Consider the following 25,075-nt stretch of genomic DNA (forward strand, 5'->3'; position numbering starts at 1 on the left):
ACCGACCCTTCGTTTTTATTAATTTCCATAGGTAATACTTATGTATGAATGTTTTTATGCAATTCTTCATATGTCTTCCAGCCTTCTCTGATAATAATTGGATCCATTGCTAAAATCCTTTTAGATTTGGGGCGCCTGGGTGGCTCAGTTGGTTAAGCGACTGCCTTCGGCTCAGGTCATGATCCTGGAGTCCCGGGATCGAGTCCCGCATCGGGCTCCCTGCTCGGCGGGGAGTCTGCTTCTCCCTCTGACCCTCCTCCCTCTCATGCTCTCTGTCTCTCATTCTCTCTGTCTCAAATAAATAAATAAAATCTTTAAAAAAAAAAATCCTTTTAGATTTAGGATTATAGTAAACAGAATAGTATTTTATTGGAACATTTGTAATTAGCTATTAATATATAACCAGTGGGTAGAGCTTGCCAATAAAAAATACCAGGCTGCCAGTGGGTGAAAATTTAAAAAAAAATATTTTTTCCTATAAGGTTCATATTATTAAACAAAATACTAAACATTAATACATAAACCTCTTGTAAAAAGTTTAAAGAGTAAAGTCATTCATGTTACCAAAAGATTTCTCATTAAAAAAGGAATTTCAGTATCCCTTTAGTATCTTCTGAAATATTTATTTAAAAGCTTTTTTTTTTTTTTAATTTATTCATTTGAGACAGAGAGATACAGAGAGAGAGAGAGTAGGAGCAGTAGGGAGAGGCAGAGGGAGAGGGAGAAGCAGACTCCCCGCCGAGCAGGGAGCCCGATGTGGGGCTCGATCCCAGGACCTGGAGATCATGACCTGAGCCCAAGGCAGACGCTTAACGAGTGAGCCACCCAGGCGCCCCTAAAAGCTTTTTTTTTTTTTTTAAGACTTTATTTATTTATTTGACAGAGAGACACAGCGAGAGAGGGAACACAAGCAGGGGGAGTGGGAGAGGGAGAAGCAGGCTTCCCGCTGAGCAGGGAGCCAGCCGACCAGGACCCTGGGGTCCTGACCTGCCTGAAGGCAGACGCTTAACGACTGAGCCACCCAGGTGCCCCGAGGTAGTTAAAAACTTAAAGAGAAACTAAAAGCTGGAGTGCTTCAGACTACGGCTGATTATGTGTCAATTGGAAATTAAGATAAAATCTGAAAGCCTAATATTTAAATAAAGAACATTTACATGAACAGTTTCTAGATTTTCCCTTTATTAGACAAGAAGTTAAAATTACATGACTGTCCGTTTCAATACTGGATGCCAAACAGCCTTACATCTGAAGAAGCTGGGTTTTGCTATTTTAACATCTGTTTTATCCAACTTCACTCTATTTAGTAACTCCAAGCAGGTACAGCTATATGAATATACAAACAAACAGACACAGGCTTTATTTCCTTAGTGATTCTAGTAAGTGTACAAATGCTTTGACCTCAATCTATACCAAAATAGGCACGAGCATGAATTCTGAAATCCCATGTGATCACGGCGTTCAGCCTTTCACTTTTCCAGTTTTTCTCAGTATCCTCTCATCCCACTGGAGATAATTGGAGAGATGGTGGAATGAGGCAGCACTGAATAGCAGCAGGGCTGAGAATCCATGTCACGGAGAAGGGTCAGGTCTGATGGTCGAGAGTCAGCCCACTCAGCCACTTTGACCAGGTCCCAGGCTGATGCCACAGATCTGCAAGCTACCAGCAGATTGGGCTTTTTCAGCTGTACGGCTAGACAGATTGACCTTGGCTCATGTGGAAGGTGAGGAATCCCTTATATTCCGTTAACTCATACTTCTACATTCAGAGCGCCCCTAAATAAATTTCTGAGGATGAGTTCCACTAGAGAAGCAGTCTGCTTTTGGTTAATTCCAAGCTCGGATGCACAGAATACAATCTGAACAGTGCAGAACATTTTCATTCACTTCACATAAACAATTTCCCCATTCACAACTTCTGGAAATCTTTCAGTATGACATTTTCATTAGAGCTCGCATTTATAAAACTCCTGCTGCCAAATGGTCCACTCCTTGTTTTCTGGTTCACTGCATAGGGAGCTTAAGGACATAAATTTCATAGACATGTCTTTCTTTTCCTTTTATCACCTTGTAAAATCTTTATATTACACATATAATGTAACCTATAATCGTAACAGTTCCCATGAAAAGAATTCCCTTTATTCACTGCCTTTATTTATGCTTATATATCTTGTATCTTACCATCATTTCTCTTCACAATTAGCCTCTATAAATGAAAGAATCTGAAAAGATTTGAAAACTAGGTATAGCAGTGATTTGTGATCCTATAACTTGTGTTTTGTCCACACTTTTAATGTACTCTTTTGCAATCCTATTTGAGATATAGGATACACACATATACATATACATATATATACACACACACACATATACATATATATATACACTCATTCATTCATTCCACTGCTTATAAACGATATTAAATTCTCATTTACATAACTCTTAACATGCTTCAGATTAACAGCCCCATCTAAGTATCTTCAGACCTTGAGTTTGAAGCTTATTTGCATTGATTGTAGCCTGTGATAATCAGCTTGTTGTTATCAGCTACCGTCCACTCCTACCAATGGACAGCCTCATGAGGCTGTTCTTGTCCATTTCATCATTACCACAGGGGATGATTGTTGTTGTTATCTTCATTTTTACTCTTGCACTTGTGGTGCAGCTGGTTACTACCTCTCAGTTCATGGCACTTCCCATCATGGGCACTGAGGTCCCGCTCTTATTCCCTTCCATCTTCATTCCCTACTCTCATCTCATCTCCTCACCCCCCTCCTCCCCGCCGCCCCAGCAATCATCAATCATCTCATATATTGAATGAATATTCTTTTAGTTTGTGTGTGTTTTTAAGTATCTCTTATTACTTTGTATGCCTGGCATTTTAATTTCTAGAAATGGTTTTGTTCTACAGATCTCCTGTTTCTGAACGTTTTCCCAAGGCATGTTGTTTTCGTTTTTGTGCAGGTTACTGTGTGTATATCCAGTCCATCACTTCTGAGTGCTGGAAAGTTCTCCATGCCGGACACCTGCCACACCTGTCCCAGTTCCCTTACTGGGATTCCATTCCCCTGTTACCTTACATAATACTGCAGTGAGCAGTTTGACAATATACAACCCAGGGAATTCTTGAAAGAGTTAGTGTTTCCCAGCAAGATGCCCTTGGCCCATCTTACTTTTGCAATCCAGGAAAGTTCTGCTGCTTTTCAGGGAAGTCCTGGTTCTTTTTGATGAAATACAGTAACTTGTCTGATACGGTCACCAACCCCGGGCATTATGAAGCTCTCCTAAGTATCAGGCATGGTGCTTGGTGCTTTCCGGGCACTGACGACAACCCTGTGAGTAGGAGCTGCTGGTGTCATTTTAGAGATGAGGAAGCTGAGCCCCAGAGAGATGAAATAAGAAACCTGCACTCTTGGGGGCGCCTGGGTGGCTCAGTCGTTAAGCGTCTGCCTTCGGCTCAGGTCATGATCCCAGGGTCCTGGGATCGAGCCCCGCGTCGGGCTCCCTGCTTGGCCGGCAAAGCCTGCTTCTCCCTCTCCCACCCCCCCTGTTTGTGTTCCCTCTCTCGCTGTGTCTCTCTCTGTCAAATAAATAAATAAAATCTTTAAAAAAAAAAAAAAAGAACCCTGTGCTCTTAGCCTCTCTGCCACGGGGCTGGGTTTAGGGAAACAGTGCTGAGCAAAAGCCACGTTTCTGCTCTCAGGGAGCTAGCTCAGTGCCTGGTGCAGCAGTCACTTTTCATAATAGAAACCCACGAAATGAATGTGTATGGACAGAGGGAGGTCCGTGTTGTGGAGAAATGGGCTGTAGCTCAATAACAGTGGTTAGTGTGGAAATATAACAGGGCCACTAAGATCTTCCCCATCTTGTTCTAGTATCAGTTCACCTTGTGTCTATTTCCTTTCCTTCTCTGAGCTAACAGCTTTCCTGCTCTGAATTACATTTGACCTAATCACTCCAGATATTATAATATGTTATACATTCTGTACTACATAACATACACTATCATACAATACACACACGTGTTACATAACACACTCCTACATCTTACGTTCAGTTACAATACTTCCAAGTTTAGGAATATCAGTTCTCACGTGCAAACTTGCCCATCTGTTTCTGGGATTTTATTTTTATTTAAAATAATTTTTTAGCCTGGGTGGCTTAGTGGGTTAAGCGTCTGCCTTTGGCTCAGGTCATGATCCCAGGGTTCTGGGACTGAGTCCCGCATCAGGCTCCCTGCTCAGTGGGGAGCCTGCTTCTCCTTCCCCCTGCTTGTGCTCTCTCACTCTCTCTCTCTGACAAATAAGTCAATCAAAAAAAATTTTTTAATTCAGGTTTAACTGTCAGGTGGAGAGCATAATGATCTAATACTTGCATGTATTGCAAATTGATCACTACAATAAGTCTGGTTAACAACCATCACCAGACATAGTTACAAATTTTTTTTCTTATGATGAGAACTTGAAAGATTTACTCTCTTAGCACCTTTCAAATGTACAGTACAGTATTATTAACTGTTGTCACCGTGCTGTACGTTACATTCCCAGGACTGATTTATTTTGTACCTGGAAGTTTATACATTGTGATTCCCTTCACCCATTTCTCCCACCCCCTGCCCCTGCCTCTGGCAACCACCAATCTGTTCTCTGCATGTATGAGCTTGTTTTGTGTGTATTTTCATTTTTGTTTTAGATTCTAAATATAAATGATATCCAGTATTTGTGTTTCTCTGTCTGACTTATTTTCACTGAGCATAATGCCCTCGGGGTCCATCCATGTTTTGCAAGGCCAGATTCCTTCTTTTTTCATAGCTGAGTAGTATTCCATTATATATATACACCACATTTTCTTTATCCATTCATCTATCAGTGGACACTTAGGTTGATTCTGTGTCTTGGCTATTGTAAATAATGTGCAGTAAGCACAGAGTTCCTTGTATCTTTTTGAGTTAGCGTTTTTGTTTTCTTTGGATAAGTACCCAGAAGTGGAATCGCTGGATCATATGGTATTTCTATTTTTAATTTGTCCGGGAGTCTCTGTACTGTTTTCCAGAGTGGCTGCACCGATTTACATTCATACCAACAGTGCACAAGGGTATTTTTCTGGGGTGGTAAAGGAGTGATTTGGAGGAGGCAAAACTATCTGGCAACAAACTCAAATAGTACCAAAGGTATATAAGGGTAAAGAAGCTTCCTTTCCATTCTCATCCTGATCCAGAGTTCCACAGTTTGCCTCCTTCCAAAACATTCCTGTGGCCAGCTTTTCTTATATCCTTCTAGAAGTGTACATAGTCATACCTCTACCTGCATGCATGTGTTTGTACATTAACTATTATCCTTCTTTTTACAAAAGTGGCTTTGCTCAGGTTCCCAAACTCAAAGATTTTTACACACACATTCACACACACACACAGACAGTTTAAAGAAAAGAATTAAATATTAAAATCTATGCACACAACACCTAGTTAACATTAATATGGCTAGTACAGTTGGGATTAGAAAGTGACTAGTACAATTGAAACCTTTTGTATATGTTTCTCTGTTGATTCCCTTTCCTTCCCCAGAATCAACTAACCATGGTTCGCTATGTAGTTCATTCTTGATTTTCTCCTCCTTTTACCTCCTGCCCTGAAATATGGGATTGTTTTACTATGGATGGACAATTGGCATATTTCTAACTTTTGGCTATTATAAATAAAGCTGCTGTGCACATCCTTGTACATGTCTTAGGATGGACATATGTACTTGCTTCTCTTTGCTATTTACTTAGGAGTTAAGTTGAGTAGAAGGATATACGTGTGTTTGGCTTTACTAGATACTGCAAAACAGAGTTCCAGAATGCTTATACCGGTCTATTCTCCCACCAGCATTGTATGAGAATTCTATTTGCTTCCTGTCCTTGTTAACACTGGTAGTATCTTGTCAATTTTACCCATTCCGATATATGCAGTCTTATCTCTGTGTGGTTTTATTTATTTTATTTTATTTTATTTATTTTTATTTTTTCTCTGTGTGGTTTTAATTTTTATTACCCTGAGGACAAATTATGTTGAGTACCTTTTTATATGTTTATTGTGTATCGAAAATCTTTTGGGGAAGTACCTGTGCAAGTCTTTTGCCATTAAAAAAATTGATTTGTCTTTTTAATTTTTTTAGAGTATATACTCTAGGTATAAACCCCTGGTCAGGGATATATTTCACAAGTACTAATTTTCCATTCTGTGACACATCCTTTGTCAGATAAATGTATTGCAAAGAGTGTTCTAGTCTGTGGCTTGATTTTGTGTCTAGTCTTGCTTTTTCACTCTCTTACTGGTATCTTTTAGGAAACAGCAGTCTCGGGGGCACCTGGGTGGCTCAGTCGTTTAAGCATCTGACTCTTGGTTTCGGCTCAGGTCATGATCTCAGGGTTGTAGGATCAAGCCCCACATTGGGTTCCGTGCTCAGCCCGGAGTCTGTTTGAGGTTCTGTCTCATTCTCTGCCCCTCCCCCTCTTTCTAAAATAAATAAATAAATCTTTTTAAAAAAGAAGTATTTATTTTTAATGTAATTACATTTTTTTTCCTATGTATTTTGTGGCTTTTATGTGCTTTAAAGGAATCCTTCCTTACTCCAAGGTCATACTTCTGTTTTAGAGTTTTGCTTTTCCATTTAAATGAAATCCATTTGGAAGTGAACTTTGTATGAAGGACTCAATTTTATTTTTCTCCATATGGATACCACATTATTCCATTACTGTTTACTGAGTGGTCTGTCCTTTCTTCCCTGATTTACAGTGCCGGCTGTTGATATGTTAAGTTTCCATAGAAGAAGGCTATTTTTGGCTCCCCAGCTGTACCTTTTCTCTCTCTCTCTCTCTATATATATAGATTTGTGTTTTTGTCTCTCGGTCTCTTTTTTACATAAATGGCAGGCATACTATGAACAATTTTGTTTGTATTATTGTTTTTGCATTTATAATTTGTCTTAGAGATTCTTCCATATCAGTACATATGGATCTACTTCTATTTTACCCATTTTCTTAGCTGGAAGGTATTCCATTGTACATATATATCACTTAATTGAATACAGGATGCCATAAATTATAAGTCACCCATTATTTTATGCATTGAAATGGAAAAACATTGCTAAACTATGATGCAGTACTTTCCTGACAATCCTGGCTGATTCATGAATTAATCATACCATCCTTTTATTTATTTATTTTGTAATGTGTGTTTCCAGAGGACATCTGCAATTCTTCCTGCCATCATTTGCACCGCTTGGCTTGCGATAGGCATTTTTATTTTTGCATGTAGCTTAATAACAAAAACTAACACAGCTTTATCTTCATATGGATTTCTTCCTACCAGAGGTCCCATGAAAAGACTGGATGTTGCGTTGCAGGAAAATACTCAATTGCACTTGTTCCATGTTACTACGAATATTTGTTTGACTAACATCAAATATATGTCCAGCTCCTGTTTTTGCACTTTCTGTTCAGTAATTTTTCTTTTCAGTGCCAGATCGTACTGTAACTTTTTAAAGACATTTTAAATGGCAAACTCAACATGTATGGTATTTCCCATGCCAGCTTTTCCATGAGTGCTACTTCGCCAATAGCAATTGTAAAATGCTGAGTCTGGATTGCAGACACATTAAGTGTGAGGAAGAAATGGACATCTTAGAATCAATGAAATGTGGTAGCGTAATTTATGCAACCAGGGTCCTGTTCATCACCCATCATGTTGATAGAGCAAACGTAAGAACTATTATTAGTAAATTGAATAAAATGGGACAGTTAAATTTGGGAATCTTAAAAATGCAGGTTTCCTTCAAGGAATTTATGTTGTAGGCCTATCCCCTAGTTCACATCAAGACATATATTCAAGGATATTTATTGCAACTCACAAAATTTTCTGACGGATTGGATGTGAATATGAAAGAAAGGTCAAGTTTTCCTTTGGGCCAGAGCAGCTGGATAGTGACCATTTGTTGGGATGGGGAAGAGTGAGGGAAGAGGTTTTTCTTGCGTATTTTGTTGGAGCAATGATGGTTAGAATCTAGAGTTCAGTTTTGAGCATGGTAATTTAAGCTCAAGTTATCAAGTAAGTGGGCAGATCTACAAGTCTGGAATTCAGGGGGAGAGTTTGGAATTTAAGTAATACATTCTAGTGTTTAACATATAATGCCTTTAGAGTCAAGGGTCTAAGTGAAGTTATTAAGAAATCTAGATACTGATGAAAAGGAGGTGAGGACTAAACCCTGGGGCAGGCCAACATTTAGAAGAAAGGGAGATAAAAAGGAATCAGCTAAGAAGTCTGAGAAGTAGCAGCCTGTAAGGTAGAAAGAAAAACAAGAGGGCTTGGTATACCAGAAGCCAGTAAGGGACATGGAAGCAGTGATCAGTTGTGGCAAATCCTGCCCACAGGACCAGAGAGGTGGGGCCCAGGAACTGACTATTGGATTTGGCAACATGAAAGTCCTTGGTGAGATGGTTGTCCTGGAGTGGGACACGTGGTAAAGGGAGTGTGTTTGTTTTAGATGGGAGATACTACGACATATATCTAAGCTGATGGAATGATCCAGAGGAAAAGGAAAATTGATTGTTAAAATATTGAAAAGATTTCCCAAGGTCTTCTTCTGTCATGGTTCAACTTCTAAGGGTGATGGTACAGGCAGGCAGTGATATGTGACTAGATGATGGGGACAGAAGTAGAGTGCATCTGTTTCTCTGCTCCACTGTGATGCAGAATGCCCCACAAGATTTGTACATACTCGCCATCATAACCTCGTTTCCCTTTGTTCTTTCTTGAATCCACAACATTCAGACTTTTGACTGCCCCCAACCCCAACTCCCACTGAAATATGCTTGTCAAGATCACCATCGACCTCCATGTTGCCAAATCCAGTGGTCAGTTCTTGGGGCTCTCTTGAGTGTAGCATCCTTTCCCTTGCACCTGCCCACTCAGGATCTCACTTGGTTGGCTGGGTTGGGACTTGCCTATTTGGGGAACATCTTCATTGCAGTTGTCAGCTCCCTGTGCTGGTGGTCTAAGGTGTCTCTCTATTCCAGGCCCATTGTGCACTTGGCCCAGTCAACTGAAACAAACTTGATGGAATCACAAAGTCAAAGTCTGAGCGCTACGGCTAGGTCAGTGAAGAGATCCTGGTTTTAAGGCCATTCTTGATACAAGGAAAATGCTTCCGTAGCATTTTCCTGTCCTCTAGAGAAGGGGTCAGCAAACTTTTCCTGTGAAGTCAGGCAGCTACTCATCTCTGCCTTTGTGGCACAAAAACCTCAATAGGCAACACAGATATGCATGAATGCACGTATTCCAATAAGACTTTAAAAAACAGGAAGCAGGCTGAAGTTTGCTGACCCCTGATCTAGTCATTTCAGAAAGGGAAATGAAGCATGGTTTTTCTAAGAGTGACTCATTCTGGCTCTTCCTGGGTACTTCCCTATCAAGTTTTCTTGACCCGTTGTTTAATAATCCATGCTAAATTTTTATGTAGCGTTGATTTCAAATATACTAAGCTGTATTTCCGGGGATGTTGGTATAATAATCCTGTCTTTTTCCCAAGTGCTCATTCTCCACAATTTCAACATTGAGTGTTGAATGCAGTTCCATGGTCCCATCTACAGTCATTCTAATGTCGCCTTCATGCTTTGCGTATTGGTACATACTGAATTTATATACCACTATTACTGTTCTAAATGAGTATTTTTAAAAACAAAAATACTTACTGTTTGTTGGATACTTGAAAAAGAGGAGGTTCTGGGTGCTTTCCACAGTTTATCTAATTTAACCCTTACACTGATGCTATAAGCAGTCACTATCACTGCATTTATGTAACCTTAGGTAGGTGTTCTTTTCCCCTTATCTTAAGTTTTCTTTTAACTGTGTGCTTTCTAAATTTTAAGTTCATTCTTATTTAAAAACTAAAAAAAGAATGCTAGCCTTCTTTTTGTCAAGTGTTAAATATATACTATCTTTCTCTTTGAACAGGCCTGAGATTCCCCTACCCATTTTATAGCAAGCCTCAGAAACTTCTGGACTTTAGCTTCCCTCATGGTATTCTTTGAATGTCTACATATGAATTCTGTTAGTTTCGAGGTCAGCACTAAAGGAAATAAGGCAGGGGACAAAGGAACATTTTCTCTTTGGTGTCAATGCAACATAGGAGGATTAGCATCAGTAGTTCAAATATGGCAAACAAATCATCTAGGTTGTTTTCAGAGCTCCTTTCTATAAACAACTTCTTATAAGATGAAGAGTCATTCAACAGATATATAGTAAACCTGGTATAACAAGGTACAGTGCTCTGTAGGGGACGAAGATGGCCTTGCCCTTCACCGAGTGTGCAGATTAGCTAGAGGTAGAGAATTAAAGAGCTATTTGTAAGTGAGTGTGATGGACATTTTATCTAAATGGACAGAAGTGCAGGGTGTTGTAATAGCATGTAACACAAGTACCTAACTTTGTGAAGGGGCTCATTTTCTGAAATGACATTTAAATTGAGATGGAAGGGTTTGTATTACTTAGGAAAGAGAGGGGATGTCTTAGTCGGCTCTGGCTGCCATAACGGCATACCACATTGAATGTCTTAAACACTAGAATTTAATTTTCCCACAGTTCTGGAGATGATCTGGAAGTCCAAGATCAAAGTGCCAGCAGGGTTAGTTTCTGGTAAGGTCTCCCCGTAGACATCCACCTCGCTGTGTCCTCACAGAGCCTTCTGTGTGTGTGGAGCGAGTGGACTGGAGAGGGAGTGCAGAGCTCATGGTCTAATGTCTCTTCCAGTTCTTAGGAGGACACCAGCCCTGTTGGATTTAGGGCCTCACCCTTTCTCGACCTCATCTGACCGTAATGGCCTCCTTAAAAGCCTTAGCTCCAAATGTAGTCACACTGGGGGTAGACACGTTTCAGTCCATAACAGGGGAGGGGGAGAGTGTTCCAGGTAGGGAGAGTAGTTCAGGAAAACGTGTAGAGGCAGGAAATTGAGGAGGTTTGAGCATGAGGTGCCCATACAGAGTGTGAGGGCCGTGCTGAAGGCTGAGGTAGCAGGAAGCGACGCCCTGGCTTGAACTCTTTCGAGAGCAAGAAATCTTGTGTACTTCACTTACTGTTTTAAACTTTGATATCATAAAAAGAGGTCTGGATTAAGAGTAAAAGGTCTAGAGCTTAATAACTGAGACCTTGGGCAAGTCATTGGTTTGGAGTCTCAGTTTCTTCAACGTAAAAACGGTTATAACCCTTAACTTCCCGGCTTGTTGGATTAGATGAGGCTTTAACTGTGAAATGTCTTAGAAAACAAAAACTGTGTAATTATTGAGGGTTTTTAAATCATTCACCAACTAGTTTTTCCTACAAAAACTGCATGAATTTGTTATCCCTCCATTTTGTAACTCACACACTCAAGGCCTGGCGTGGACCCCTGGTCCTCTCCATATCTCTTATAGCACCCCTCAGTCCAATATTCTTTACTGTTTTCCCCTCTAAAACAAAGTAGGCTCTTCTTGGAGTTAAAAAAAAAAAAAAAAAGTCATGCCACTCTTTTTGAAAAAATGTTCCTGTTGTTCCCAGTTATCTTATTTCTTCTGTCCCATATTTGTCTCGCTTAAACAGAATTACTTTCTGCTGTGCTTCTCTACCTCCCATACCACAACAAGGACTAGTACCTTTCTCAGCTCCTGGGACACTTCCTGCCATCGTTCACATAACCTCTGAAATTCTGCCTTTTTATACACTAATTTTCTAACTGACTCAGAAGTGGTGATTTTCACTGGAATACATCACTTTATTTTCCATCACACCCAAGTGTCTTGTTATTTTGTGCAAAACATACAGGTACTTAATACCTTTATATATGTATTTGTGAGATATAATATAAAATAAGATGAGTATTTTTTTTGTACACATAAGAATTTCAACTTAAGGGCGCCTGGGTGGCTCAGTTGGTTAAGCGACTGCCTTCGGCTCAGGTCATGATCCTGGAGTCCCGGGATCGAGTCCCGCATCGGGCTCCCTGTTCGGCAGGGAGTCTGCTTCTCCCTCTGACCCTCCTCCCTCTCATGCTCTCTGTCTCTCATTCTCTCTCTCGCAAATAAATTAAAAATATATATATTTAAAAAAAAAAAAGAATTTCAACTTAAGTCAGTATGGTCCCTTGAGAAGTTATATAATTTGCATCTGTGAGATTTTATATTCCTCATTTCCCATGACTTTTATTTTTTTAAAGCCCTCTTCAATATGTAATGAAATAATCCAGGAAACTAGAAAAAAGAATAAAAAAAATGTTCATAAGGAAATGAGACTTATTGAAACATTTACACAATTTATCAGGTGTTCATATTTTCTCTTTATTTATGTGGCTTTTGCTTTATTTGAACAGAAGCCTGACCAGGTCATCATAGAAGTATGTTTCCTAGCATTTAATTAATATTATAGAAGAAGTTGCTCTTAATTGTAGCAGTAGCACAGAATTTAAATTGCTTTCCAGAATAGAAGGGAGAATTAAGACAAAACAGATAATGGTTCCTGAGGCTAGAAACAGACCCAGTCCCCAGGCTCCTCCCAGTTACCTTTTATTTATTTTCACTCTTGAAGCATCTGACCATTTGCAGTAAAGTCACAGAGTTCTTTTCATGAGAAGACGATCAATATAAGTAATCATTTAAGGATGAAGGTGGCCAAACTGTGATCGACACTAGTACTTGAAATACTTGTAAAAAAAACATGAGTTGGCTTTGCTTAAATTTCAGAAAATAAAATGTTAGTACACATAAACATATCTCTCAGCATTGAAAACTTCTCATCTATAATTTATCTGCTTGCTAAGAATAAGTGTTACTTAAAGGTTTATTGATTTTTTTTTTTTCTTCCAGAGATTTAATGCATGAGATTATTCCGTTTTTCCATCTGTGCTCTCTATACCACCACCTAGTGGAGTAAATGCAAGTTTACCTGTCAACGTCAGGGGAAGGAAATGAATAAGATGAAATTTATCCCACAACAAAATTTCCATGATGATAAGTTATTGCTTTTAGTATAATGCAGGTTGTGAAAAATACATGAGTTTAGAGTGAAAAAAGTCCAGACATTTGTGTGGTATCTAATAAAATGCTTATCAGTTTGTCCACAAATAAGCTATTTATTCGGAAACTTAGAAGCTAGATAAACTACTGAGGCTTTGTGCTGCAGATTGGATATCTAAGTTATGTTGGGAAGCTTCTCTTTATTACTCAATATGAGGGCCCGGGAACATTTAATACTTTTTAAGTATTAAGCTTCAGAGCTCCTCTGATAAGAAAGAATCATTGTATTTACTTAACTAATAGGGTTCATAAAAGTGTAGAGATAAGTTAGTCAATTTTTATCAAAGCTGGGAAGAAAGACAGGTAAGTATTATTATTCTGAAGTTTTTTTCTCCCAAACAATGAAATTAAAAAAAAAAAAAAAGGCAAATGAAGCTTTAAGGCTTTTCACTCTTTACTGGTAGGGGAGTCTTGTTTAGCCCCAACTAAGAACAAATCCAAACAAGTAAAAAACCAAAACCTGTTGTTTCTTGCTGACTCTGGCCATCCAAGCCTTTCTTGGTCTCATGTTCCATGGAATGCAAATGGAATCATCTTCCCATTTTCTGAGGGTTGCGTGCCTTTCAGATGGCATCAATGTACACATATACAAATACATTTTTTATGCCCATGAATATTTTACCTACCTGATTTTTGATGATATGGGCATAAGTAGTGAGTGAGGGCCTTGGGCCAATAGGTAGTAGAGGGGAGATAGAATGACATTCAGGAAAAAAAAAAAAAAAAAAATCCCCAGACCCACTTTAGCCAGTTCATCAAACAAAACAAAAGGCACACAGTCAGCTGTCATTGAGTCTCTTCTTCTTACCATGACAGACTCTTACCACCATCTAGTCAGACAGGACTCTGCTGAAGACTGGACATAAGCACTTTATATCCTGAGACTGTCACTGTAATAGTCCTGGACTTGTTTTCTTATTCCTGATGGTCTTGAATCGCATAGAATAGCGCAGTGGCCTTTTTTTGCTTTTATAATACACAACCCTCAAAGCTTTCAGTCTTTCAGTTTTCCTCCTTAGAAAACAACTGAGTAATTACTTACAGCTGTTTTGTGCTGGAGACAACACAGTTTTGCATGGTTGGCTTATGACTTCCCAGTGTTTGTGGGGAAAGACCATGTTCTGTCGTTGTCATTCATCCTCTGGCTTTTTGGGGGGATATTGATGTCATCTGGTATCTTTGCCTCTAGTGGTGCTCCGCTCTTGCTGTCTGCTGTCTGTGACCGGGGGGTGTAGTAATGACACACTCACTTGTACTCACCACCTGTGGGAGGCCCTGGCATGTCGTGAAGTGGTTAGTAATCTGTGAACACAGAAGGGGAAGTTAGAAAAGCAAATATTGCATTTCCTCTCCAAAGACGAAGATCATGTCTGGGTTCTTCCCTTTTTCAATTCCCAATCAATGCAAGGTGTTACATAGCTGGTTGTCAAAGATACATTTCTCCTCTCGCCCTGCTCACAAAAAATTGTGACAAATTTGCTTTTCCCCTAAAATCATAGCTCAGAAGGCAAAGCAAGATGAATCCTCAGCACTCCTTTCTTTGTGTTTTCTTCTTGAAAGACCATCTGGCTTTGTGTAACTCAGCTTGAGAAGGAACAGCTCCTGTGCTTTAGACAGTGCCTCTGGGAGATAGTTACAGATCTATTCTAGACTTGAAGACTGGTGTCTACATTTAAATTAACAGTTGTGTGTACTTTTACTCTATTACAGCCTTCTCTTGGAGTCAAGAAGCCTACCAAAGCCCTGCTCTTTGTAATCTTGAGCCCAGTGGGACCTTATTTTTCAAGTGGAACCTTTAAGCCAGTGTCCCTGTGGGCCAATCCGAAGTACGTGAGAGCCTGGAAAGGTGGGACTGGGGACTGCAAGATGGGAGGGTAAGTGAATATTAGTTTCTTTCTAAAGGAAAGAGTCCCTCACAACCATTGAGTTTTCGCCATCTCAAATCAGCCCAAGTATATATGTTAATATTCAAGTGGAAAGGCCCTTTTTTTGTTTTGTGTTTGCTCTTCAGTGTTAAATTGCGCTAGTTCAGGGGCACCTGGGTGGCTCAGTCGGTTAAGTGTCTGCTGTCGGCTTGGGTCATGATCTCAGGGTCCTGGGATCCAGCCCTACATCAGGCTCCCTGTTCAGCAGGGGGAGTCTGCTTCTCTCTCTGCCTCTCCCCCTCCCCGCTCGTGCTATGTCTCTCTCTCTCTAATAAACTCTTTAAAAAAAAAAAAAATTTGCGCCAGTTCAAAGGATAACCTGTGACTCTTTGAAGGGAGAACCATCGAATGTGATAGGCAAGAACTGAAATAAATAACTAAAGCAGGAATAACATTAGTGCTTTGAATTCACTGCCTCTGGAGGCTGGTGCTCTGGCTGCAGGCGGACAGGGGGCCTTAAAGAGCATCTGCTGCTGGGGCCGAGGTGCTCAGTTGGCTCCAAGGAGTCCTCCTGGGGAAGGTGCCCGCTTCACTCAAGCGCCGTCTTCATTGCCACAGATTGTAGGCATACCTGCTGCCAGCTGGCTGAGGGACAGCCCTGCTTTGGCTCTGTCAGGCCGGTCTCATTGGCCATATGTAGCTGGCTGGAAATAAAAGAGCATTTGAAAAGTGTTAGACAATTTCAGCGGTGCACTTGGCCCTGATAGGAGAATGCCCCTATGTGTGGGCAGGAATAGCCACGTTAACCAGGGGGCTCTTCCTTCGTGTACATCGAGCGCTGATATGTATCCCATACGCAGGCAGCTCACTGGGAGGTGACGCGGTGGCGGCTTCTGGGCTCGGGGAACACGTGCAGATTCAGGGAGCCCTGGGAGTATGGGGGACATGCCTCTAGGGTGTGGGAGAGACGCTGACAGCTGGCTTTGAACCCTCTGGAGTCCTTCTGTATTTTCTTTCTCTTTTCTACCCCCCCCCCCAAAAAAAAGGTTAGAACATTCTGGGTCCTGTCCTCGCTGCATTTGTAGCAGCCGCATTCTCTCAGCTAGAGAAATCCTAATGAAGTCCATTAAACCAAGAAGTCCCTTTCTTTTCCTTTTTGGCGTGGAGCACTCCTTCCTGACTATGTGCTGTGCCAGGCAGGTTGAAACGACTACTCTTGTGCATTCTCTTGATATCTTTTTCACCTGTTCAGACTTCTTCCCAAAGCATATGCACTCCTGACACCATATATATCACTTTATTAGAACTTCCCCTAGAGTTCACGTTCCAGTAAATCAGTCTTGATGAAGAGGTCATAATACGCTAGTTCTTCCTCTTTCAGTCTTGCTTTCCAACTCCCCCCTACCTGCCCAGGGTAAAGATCACATGGAGACATTGAGAAATTGCAGGGAAATCTTTAGTTTTAGTGTTGGGGATAGGTTGTTACTTATTATAAAGATGATGTAACGCAGTATCAACCGAATACATGGTCACTAAAGGCCAATTAAAAACTGTTCTTTTCTGTACAACACAAAGAGTGAACCCTAATGTTACTATGGGCTTCAGTTAATAGTAGCGTATCAGTGTTGGCTCATCAGTCATGACAAGTGAACACTAACGTGAGAGGTTCATGGGGAAACTGAAGTGGGAGATAGGGCATAGGGGAACTCTTTTTGCTTACTTCTTCTGTAAACCTAAAACTGCTTTAAAAAAATAAAGTCTATTATAAAAAAATTAATACTTCGACTCACTAGGCTCAGGTGGACCATGATCAATGGAAGTTGGGGTGAAGGCTCTTAGAGAAGAGAATATAGGATCTTATAAATAAAAGCAGAAATGACAAGTGGGAGGGCAGTAACCCAAAGGGTGGATTTTAGCCAAAGAAGTGCAAGGGAAACACAGGATTCTTCATTTAGTATCAACCTATTTAGTTGGCAAAGACATTTGGCAGCCCCCTTAGATTTTATTATTGCTTCTTCTCTAAAGCAATTACTTCAACGATTACCTTCCAAGTTTTTTAGGACCTCTGTAGTCAACTGGCATTTATTAAATAGCTATTGGTTCTCCTCAGCTCAAGGAGATTTAACTGCTTTCTCAGTAAATCTGAGGAAGAGAGAGAAGGATTTTCTTTTTTATTCTAAGATTATTTCACTTTTTTGGAAGCCATTAGAGATAATATTATTCTTTTATATCTAAATATGCATAAGTGAGAAAAGTAATACAATGGCACACAGCTGAAGGAGAGTTCTAGCACAGTGGGTCTCACCTGTGGTTACAAATTGAAATCAGCTTTACCAACTACTCCTCTCTGGGTTCCACGGCGAGAGCCTAAGCATCAGAATTTTCTAAAAATTTTTATTTAAATTCAAGTTAGTTAACATAGAGTGTATTATTGGTTTCAGGGGTAGAATTTAGTGCTTCATCAATTGCGTATAACACCCAGTGCTCATTTTGTCAAGTGCCCTCCTTAACGTCCATCACCCAATTACCGCATCTCCCCACCCACCTCCGCTCCAGCAACAGTTTGTTCTCTATAGTTAAGAGTCTCTTATGATTCACCTCCCTCTCTGTTTTTATCTTATTTTATTTTTTCTTCCCTTTCCCTGTGTTCATCAGTTTTGTTTCTTAAATTCCACATAAGAGTGAAATCTTATGGTATTTGTCTTTTTCTACCTAACTTATTTCACTTAGCATAATACCCTCCACATCATTGCAAATGGCATGATTTCATTCTTTTTAATGGCTGTGTAATATTCCATTGTATTTATATACCACATCTACTTTATCCATTCATCAGCCAGTGGACATCTGGGGTCTTTCCATATTTTGGCTATTGTGGCCATTGTGGCTATAAACATTGGGGTGCATGTGCCCCTTCGAATCACTATTTTTGTATCCTTTGGATAAATACCTAGTAGTGCAGTTGCTGGGTCATAGGGTAGTTCTATGAGCATTGGAATGTTTTAATGTGAAGCCAAAGTTGAGAAGCACTGAGTTAGAAGAAGGTCTTTCATCATATCAACATCTTTATTCCCAATCTGTTAGTTTCATTGTTAATATGGAAAGAACTGGCCCTGCCCCCACTCTATCTTAATTAATTAATTAATTAATTAATTAATTAATTTACTTTTACTCTCATTGTGTACTTGGAATACAAGCTTTGAAGTCAGATAGACCTGGCTTAAAAACCTTACTGTCCTGGGATGTTACTTAACTGCTTTATGCCTCAGTTTCTTCATTTATGAAGTTAGGGCAGTAATACCCAGCTCATCTGTGAGGATGAGCAGGATAATACAAAGTGCCTAGGACCGTGTGGTTGGCCTATAGAAAGCTGCCAATACATGTGGTGCTATAACCTAGCAGTTAACAGCATGGGCTTGGCTGTCAGAGGTATCTGAGAGTCCTACACTTATATCTGTGTGATCCTATGTAGTTAAGTACCCTCTTTCTCTAAGCCCTCCAAAGTAGAATAAAGTCTAGTGTTGTTTTAAGATGATTCAGTGAAATAATGGACTTAAGTACTCAGTACCCTGCCTGGCAAGTACTAAGTATCCTCTCAGCAGACAACAGTTGATACTGGGAGGCTTGCTTTCTTTCTCATTTCATCTCCTGGACACTCTGCCTTAGGAGCAATCAGTTGGATTTCATACAATAGAATTTACTCTTTTGGACAGATGTATTTAATATATCTTCTCCCAGATTTTTATTCCATGTACAATTAAAATTTTTCTGTGTAGACATTTGTCCAAATGTTTCATGTTTCTCTTTCTCCCAAGGACATGTGTTTCTTTTCTGAATATTGGTGGCACTTGGGAGGGAACCCAAATATATTATCAAAATATTAATGACCCTGGAGATGTTAATAATACAGTTTACACCTGGGAGAGAATTTTGAGGAAAAACTCGTTTAGGGAAAAACACCATCTATAGAATATAGTAATCAATCAATCAAATAAGCACCAAACAAATAAAAACCCTTTTTCTTTCAATGTATTGAAATGGTTGAGGTCTTTAATTCTCTTTCTTGCCCAAATAGCTTCATAATGCTAAGGAACCATGGTTTTAATTCAGCTAACATTCTCAAAAGTGTGTATGTGTGTGTTTTTAGAAACTTCTTGGAAAAGCTAGTTATTCATGCTATGAAAATGTTCTTTTTAATAAAGAGCATTTTATGAGAGAAATCATTTATTTTCATATATGGTAAAATCTCAACGGCAATGTCTATGAACTAGGCAAAAGTCAATTGAAATTGAATAGTTATTTTTTAAAGATTTATTTATTTATTTATTTATTTGAGAGAGAATGAGAGTGAGCATGAGGCGGGGAGGGTCAGAGGGAGAAACAGACTCCCTGCTGAGCAGGGAGCCCCATGTGGGACTTGATCCTGGGACTCCAGGATCATGACCTGAGCAGAAGGCAGTCTCTGTCTTTTCTTTTTTTTCCAATTTTATTTTATTATGTTATGTTAATCACCATACATTACATCATTAGTTTTTGATGTAGTGTTCCATGATTCATTGTTTGTGCATAACACCCAGTGCTCCATGCAGAATGTGCCCTCTTTAATACCCATCACCAGGCTAACCCACCCCCCTACCCCCTTCCCCTCTAGAACCCTCAGTTTGTTTCTCAGAGTTCATAGTCTCTCATGGTTCGTCTCCCCCTCCGATTCCCCCCGCTTCAAATAATACATTATATGTTAAAAAAAAAAAAAGCGGAAGGCAGTCTCTTAACCAACTGAGCCACCCAGGTGCCCTAGAATAGTTATTATTTTTTAAAAAAACTTAATTTTGGGGTGCCTGGGTGGCTCAGTCGTTAAGCGTCTGCCTTCGGCTCAGGTCACGATCTCAGGGTCCTGGGATCGAGTCCCACATCGGGCTCCCTGCTCCGTGGGAAGCCTGCTTCTCCCTCTCCCACTCCCCCTGCTTGTGTTCCCTCTCTCGCTATGCCTCTCTCTGTCAAATAAATAAATAAAATCTTTAAAAAAACAAACAAACAAACTTAATTTTATTAGGATATAAGAGGCTCACATAAACTGTTTCTTAGCTTTTATTGTTATTGTTTCATTTTTTCCAAATAGCTCTATGCAGTGTATAAAGCAAATATTTGTATTTGCCAGATGAATTCGTTAAGGCAAAAGTATGAACTGACTTGCTTAAGTGCACACATAGACAAATAGTAGAAGTTCAAGAGCTGTACTGCAGTCTGCTGGCCCCAAACCCATGCTCTTTCTATTGGACTGTCCCCTGAAGTCTCATTTATCCTCATTATTAAAAGGTATTCCTACTTTTAACTCCATTATTGCTTATTTGCCATTAGTTCTTAATCTGGGTGGTCCAGCTTTTATGGTCATCAAACAAAAGCCTCCTATATAAAGAATTGTATCCTCTCTAGGTTGTCCAATAATTTACATTTTATTATCTGCATTTTGAAGGTCTTTTTTTTTTTTTTTTAAGATTTATTTATTTTAGCAAGAGAGAGAGCGAGCATGAGCAGGGGGAGAGGCAGAGGGAGAGAGAATCCCAAGCAGACTCTGCACTGAGTTTGGAGCCTGACGTGGGGCTCCATCTCACGACCCTGAGATCACAACCTGAGCCGAAATCAAGAGTCGGACACTCAACCGACTGGGCCAACTAGGTGCTCCATTTTGAAGGTCTTCTAATAACTCTTACATTACCTTGATGTGAATAAACTCATGACCCATGTTGCTATAGCCATATAATATAATGTCTCTTGCCCATAGTTTTTCTAGAATGTTTTAGTTATTAGTCAATATTCTTTGAGTTGCAAGTCAGAAAACCAACTCAAGGGGTGCCTGACTTAGTCAGTGGAACATGTGACTCTTGATCTTGGGCTTGTGGGTTCGAGCCCCACATTGGGTGTAGAGATTACTTAAAAATTAAAAAGATATTAAAAAAAGAAACCAACTCAAACCATCTTAAGCAGAAAATGAATTGAGTGGCTCATGTAAGTAGGATGGTAGCTCATGGACCCGCTAGAGGCTCAAATCATTGTTGCTGTTTCTTTTGCCCTTGTGTATGTCCTGCTCATGTGCTATCCTTCTCCCCAATCCGTTTCTCTCTCTCTTGCCCTTCCCTTTCTGCTTCCCTCCTCCCTCCATCTCTTGTGGTAGCTTCTGCCTGTGCATTAGCCTAGGGCTCTCCTCCTTCAGATGCTTTCTCCTGTGAAGGGTGGTGATCATGAACACAATAGACCCCAAGCTTATGTCATAGCAAACAGGCTGCCACTACCCCCAGAGGGTAAAATAACATCTTTCAGGTACCCTACATTAAAATGAATGAGTGAATCATTCAAAGAAGGGCTTCTTATATGAGCAGCTTAGGTTACATGCCCACCCTTTATTTCAGTTGTGTAGGGCAAAGTAGAATGACTGTCAACCCAAGCAGAATGACTTGGCTCCAAAGGAAGGGCCAAAGAGAATATAGTGGGACCGGGAAGCTGTGCAGAAGAAAATGGCAGACAGCCACGGTGAGTGAATGTGGCTCTAGTGCTTAACTGATACTTTTAATTAGACATTTTGATCTTGACCAGATGTAAAATCTTGACCTTTAAAAAGCCTAGGTGCGTATTTTGTGAAAGCTGACATTAATGCTTTGTCGTAATTATTGTAGTGTGTTTGGTTGTTTCTGCATGTTTGTTTGGGGGCATCATAATCCAAGGGCAGTTTAAGGTTTCTTTCCAAGCCCTCGATTTTCATTTGGTAGTGCTTCTCAAACGTGTTTGCTAATGTCCTGTGAAAACCGGGGAAAGTGAATTATACAACCAGGGGCTTAGGGAGGCTAGCAAACATATTTATTTGAGGACTCTTATGTTTTATCTAAAACATTCATCCATATTTTGTAATATACGCCATATTTTCTCATTCAAGTTTAATAAAAGATGACAAATTTAAAATATTAAACTAAACTGTTATTCTAGGAAGATGTACTATCCTTGTTGATTTCGAATAATCTAGGATGAATAGTGCAGGTTGAGAAAAATGGGCTTTTGGAATACTTTTGGTTAAAATCAGGATTTTTAACATTTTGTCCCACCCTTTGGAGAATTTAGACATTGGGCATTTGCGGTCTCTTGGATATATTGAAAGGTCTCTGCTAAGAGAGCACAGCTTGGTGCTCTGCTACTTCATGTAATTTGATACATGTTTGGCTTAGAGTATTGGTGTGAGGTTTAAATGAAGTAGTTCTTGGACGATAGCTTGGAAGGTGAAAAAATACCTAGGAACTTTTAACTGTTATTGTTAACTTAGCTACTTATCTTTGTACTCATTATCTCAACTTCTCAATTTAGGATTCACAATTTTGCTGTGTTCTCTCTCTCTCTCTCTCTCACGTGAGTGCAGTTAGATCATTTAGTTTGTCTAATGAGTTTCCTTTAATGTTATGCAGTTAACTGGAGTACACACACACACACACACACACACGGGCATGGTGCATTGACTACATCCACATACAAATTAAAGACCTGAGGATTTTAGTATGGAAGATGGCAGAGGAGGGGCAGTATATTCATAGTCAATATGTTTCCTCTTTCTTAAAAGGAATTATGGCGCATCCCTTTTTGCCCAATGTGAAGCAGCAGACCACGGCTGTCAGCAGGTTCTGTGGCTCTATGGAGAGGATAATCAGATAACCGAAGTTGGAACTATGAATCTTTTTCTTTACTGGATAAATGAAGATGGAGGTAATTCACTCAGATTTCAGCTCTTTGCAATTTGTCAATCATTTTCAATAGGGCTGGAGAAAAAAGAACGAGGACCTTAGAATAAGGAGTAAGTAGCATGAGCCCAAAGGCTAAGAACTACTGTGCTTTTGTTGTTCAAGTAGAAAAGAGTTTAAATTCACAGAATTTATAAAGGTTTTGTTTTGGGGTTTGGGCTCGAGATGTGCTTATTACTGAGATGGCAACTTAAGGAATTTAAGACTCTGTGATTTGAAGATTTGTTGCCTTATCCCCTCTGCCATCTTCTTACCCATTTTCCTATCCAAAATCCCTTTCATTTGGAGATAAGTCTCAGACCAATTCAGCGGTCATTCACCATATGCTGTATGTATAAAATGCTGTAGTGATAAGCATAGTCTACTTTATGAAATTTACTGTATTCTCTTGCTAAAAGTTGTATTAACAGCTGTTGCCCTTTCTACATATTTTGATAATACATCAGAAATCTTCCAGATTTACTCTGGAGCTCAATTTGATTAAAACACACTACTTTTAAGGGCAGATTGGTCCATTTGGGGATTGTACTTAGACCCTGGTTCATTCAAGACTGTTAATATGTGTCTACTATAAAAATCTATATTTCTTCATTGCCTTAAATATCCTGAATGCTCATTATCTTTCTTTTCTATTTTTTCAATTAGTTGGCAGAGACCATAGAGGTTTAGCAAAGTGTTGACAATGTCTATGGTATTGAATGAAATGACCAATAATGGGAAACAATACAGATATATGCATTTATTTCCATTAGAATTTTAATAGTCATAACAGTTTAAAAACATCTTTTTAGGATTGTTTATGTTCTTAGGCAGTTCATTTCACAGTACTGAGTATAGAGACTAGAAATATAAGTTTCCAAATGCTTATAAAGTCTGAGTATTCATTTCAATTAGAATTTTAAGTGAAATTTTTATTTTAAAGTAGCTACAGTAACTTCTATTGCTCTTTTGTTTTTTTGGCTACTAATAGAGGAAAATGGTGATTCAGATGTGGCTGACTTCAGAGCTATGCACTAATTTGAGCATTAGTTGCAGAGACTAATAAGATGAGCCTTATATTCCAGTCAGATGTAGAATAAACAGGTGTGGTGAGTACACCTTGTCCTTGGGTTGACCATTGGTAATCCTTGGCATTTGAAAAGCCAGATGCAGATCATGCTGATTCTTCCATTCCTGTTGTTTGTACTTGACACAGTTTAGAAACAAAATTTATACTGGAATATCTGTGATTGCTAAATTTGAGTCATTGCATATGACATATATCGAAAGCTATGCTTGAAAGATGACAGCCAGTGTTGCACTCTGTATTTAGTAGGAGATAATATATTGATTCAACTTCTTTCCACCTGCCCACTCCTACCCCCAACCTCGATCCCCCCCCCAAAAAACCACACAACCCTAAACAAAAACAATTCCATCATACAGAAGTGGTATAATCATTATTTATGGTTGGGAGATGTCAGGATTTAAGTACAGTCTGAATCAGAGCTACACGATTTAACCAGAAACACTAGAAACTTGTCCTGGTGAAAAATTACCCCTTATCCAAACAATAATCATGAACCATTTCTACCATGACTTTTAAAGGTCAGAATAGACATGGGTGAATTTGTCTTTTGACTCTTACAAAATATATCAGATCTTTTGTTTTGTTTTGTTTTTTGTTTTATTTATTTATTTTTTTCTTTTTAAAAATTTATTTTATTATGTTAATCACCATACATTACATCATTAGTTTTTGATGTAGTGTTCCATGATTCATTGTTTGCGTATAACACCCAGTACTCCATTCAATCGTGCCCTCTAAGAGTTACTATTCAGATTATGGTTGCCTGAGATAGCTTTAGTTTTAATGCTTTTTCAACTTGTGCGTGTTCATCTAACAGAGCAAATAAAATTTTAAGTAAAGGGAAAGGAAGTGCAATAAATGTTTGGACTGTACCATGAGAGAAGTCACTAGAATGTCAGGAATAACCTTTGGGCTAAAAACAAAAGAAGACATTGAGGGAGCTCTACAGTAAGGTAGAATTCCAGAAAGGAACGGTTGCTCCAGAAAGGTGTACGAAGTAAATAATCTGTTTTCACAGCGTGGTGCCGAGCACCATAGCTATCTGTGGCACTTGGCCTGTAACTCACGTGGTTTTCATTCTAGTAACAGCGACCCTGGGAGTAAGATCACACAGCATTGATTCTCTGCTGTACTGTGGTGCTGAGTAATTTATCATACATGCTTGCTGTTCGCAGCTGGAACAAACCATTTTACCTTGCACTGGACGCCGGAACTACCCTGAGAATAAGACCCAGTTGTGTGGCTGAGTTTAGGGTTAGTTTGGGAGAATGATCATGGCAATGAAT

General features: G+C 39.5%; 1 protein-coding gene across 4 annotated transcripts in view; it reads left to right on the forward strand.

Moving 5' to 3' along the window:
- Positions 1-25,075, forward strand: part of BCAT1 (branched chain amino acid transaminase 1) — a 104,720-nt gene that overhangs the window by 57,621 nt on the left and 22,024 nt on the right. For all 4 annotated transcript variants that reach the window (XM_045873747.3, XM_054507146.2, XM_064591495.1 and 1 more), the window contains 2 exons: positions 14,788-14,951; positions 22,543-22,685. In XM_045873747.3, the coding sequence (XP_045729703.1) occupies positions 14,788-14,951; positions 22,543-22,685 (307 nt within the window). The remainder of the gene's footprint in view (positions 1-14,787; positions 14,952-22,542; positions 22,686-25,075) is intronic.

This window comes from Mirounga angustirostris, unplaced genomic scaffold, assembly GCF_029215605.1.
Source record: "Mirounga angustirostris isolate CCGP_5_RB_7025 unplaced genomic scaffold, mMirAng1.0.hap1 SCAF_5, whole genome shotgun sequence".
NCBI lineage: Eukaryota > Metazoa > Chordata > Mammalia > Carnivora > Phocidae > Mirounga > Mirounga angustirostris.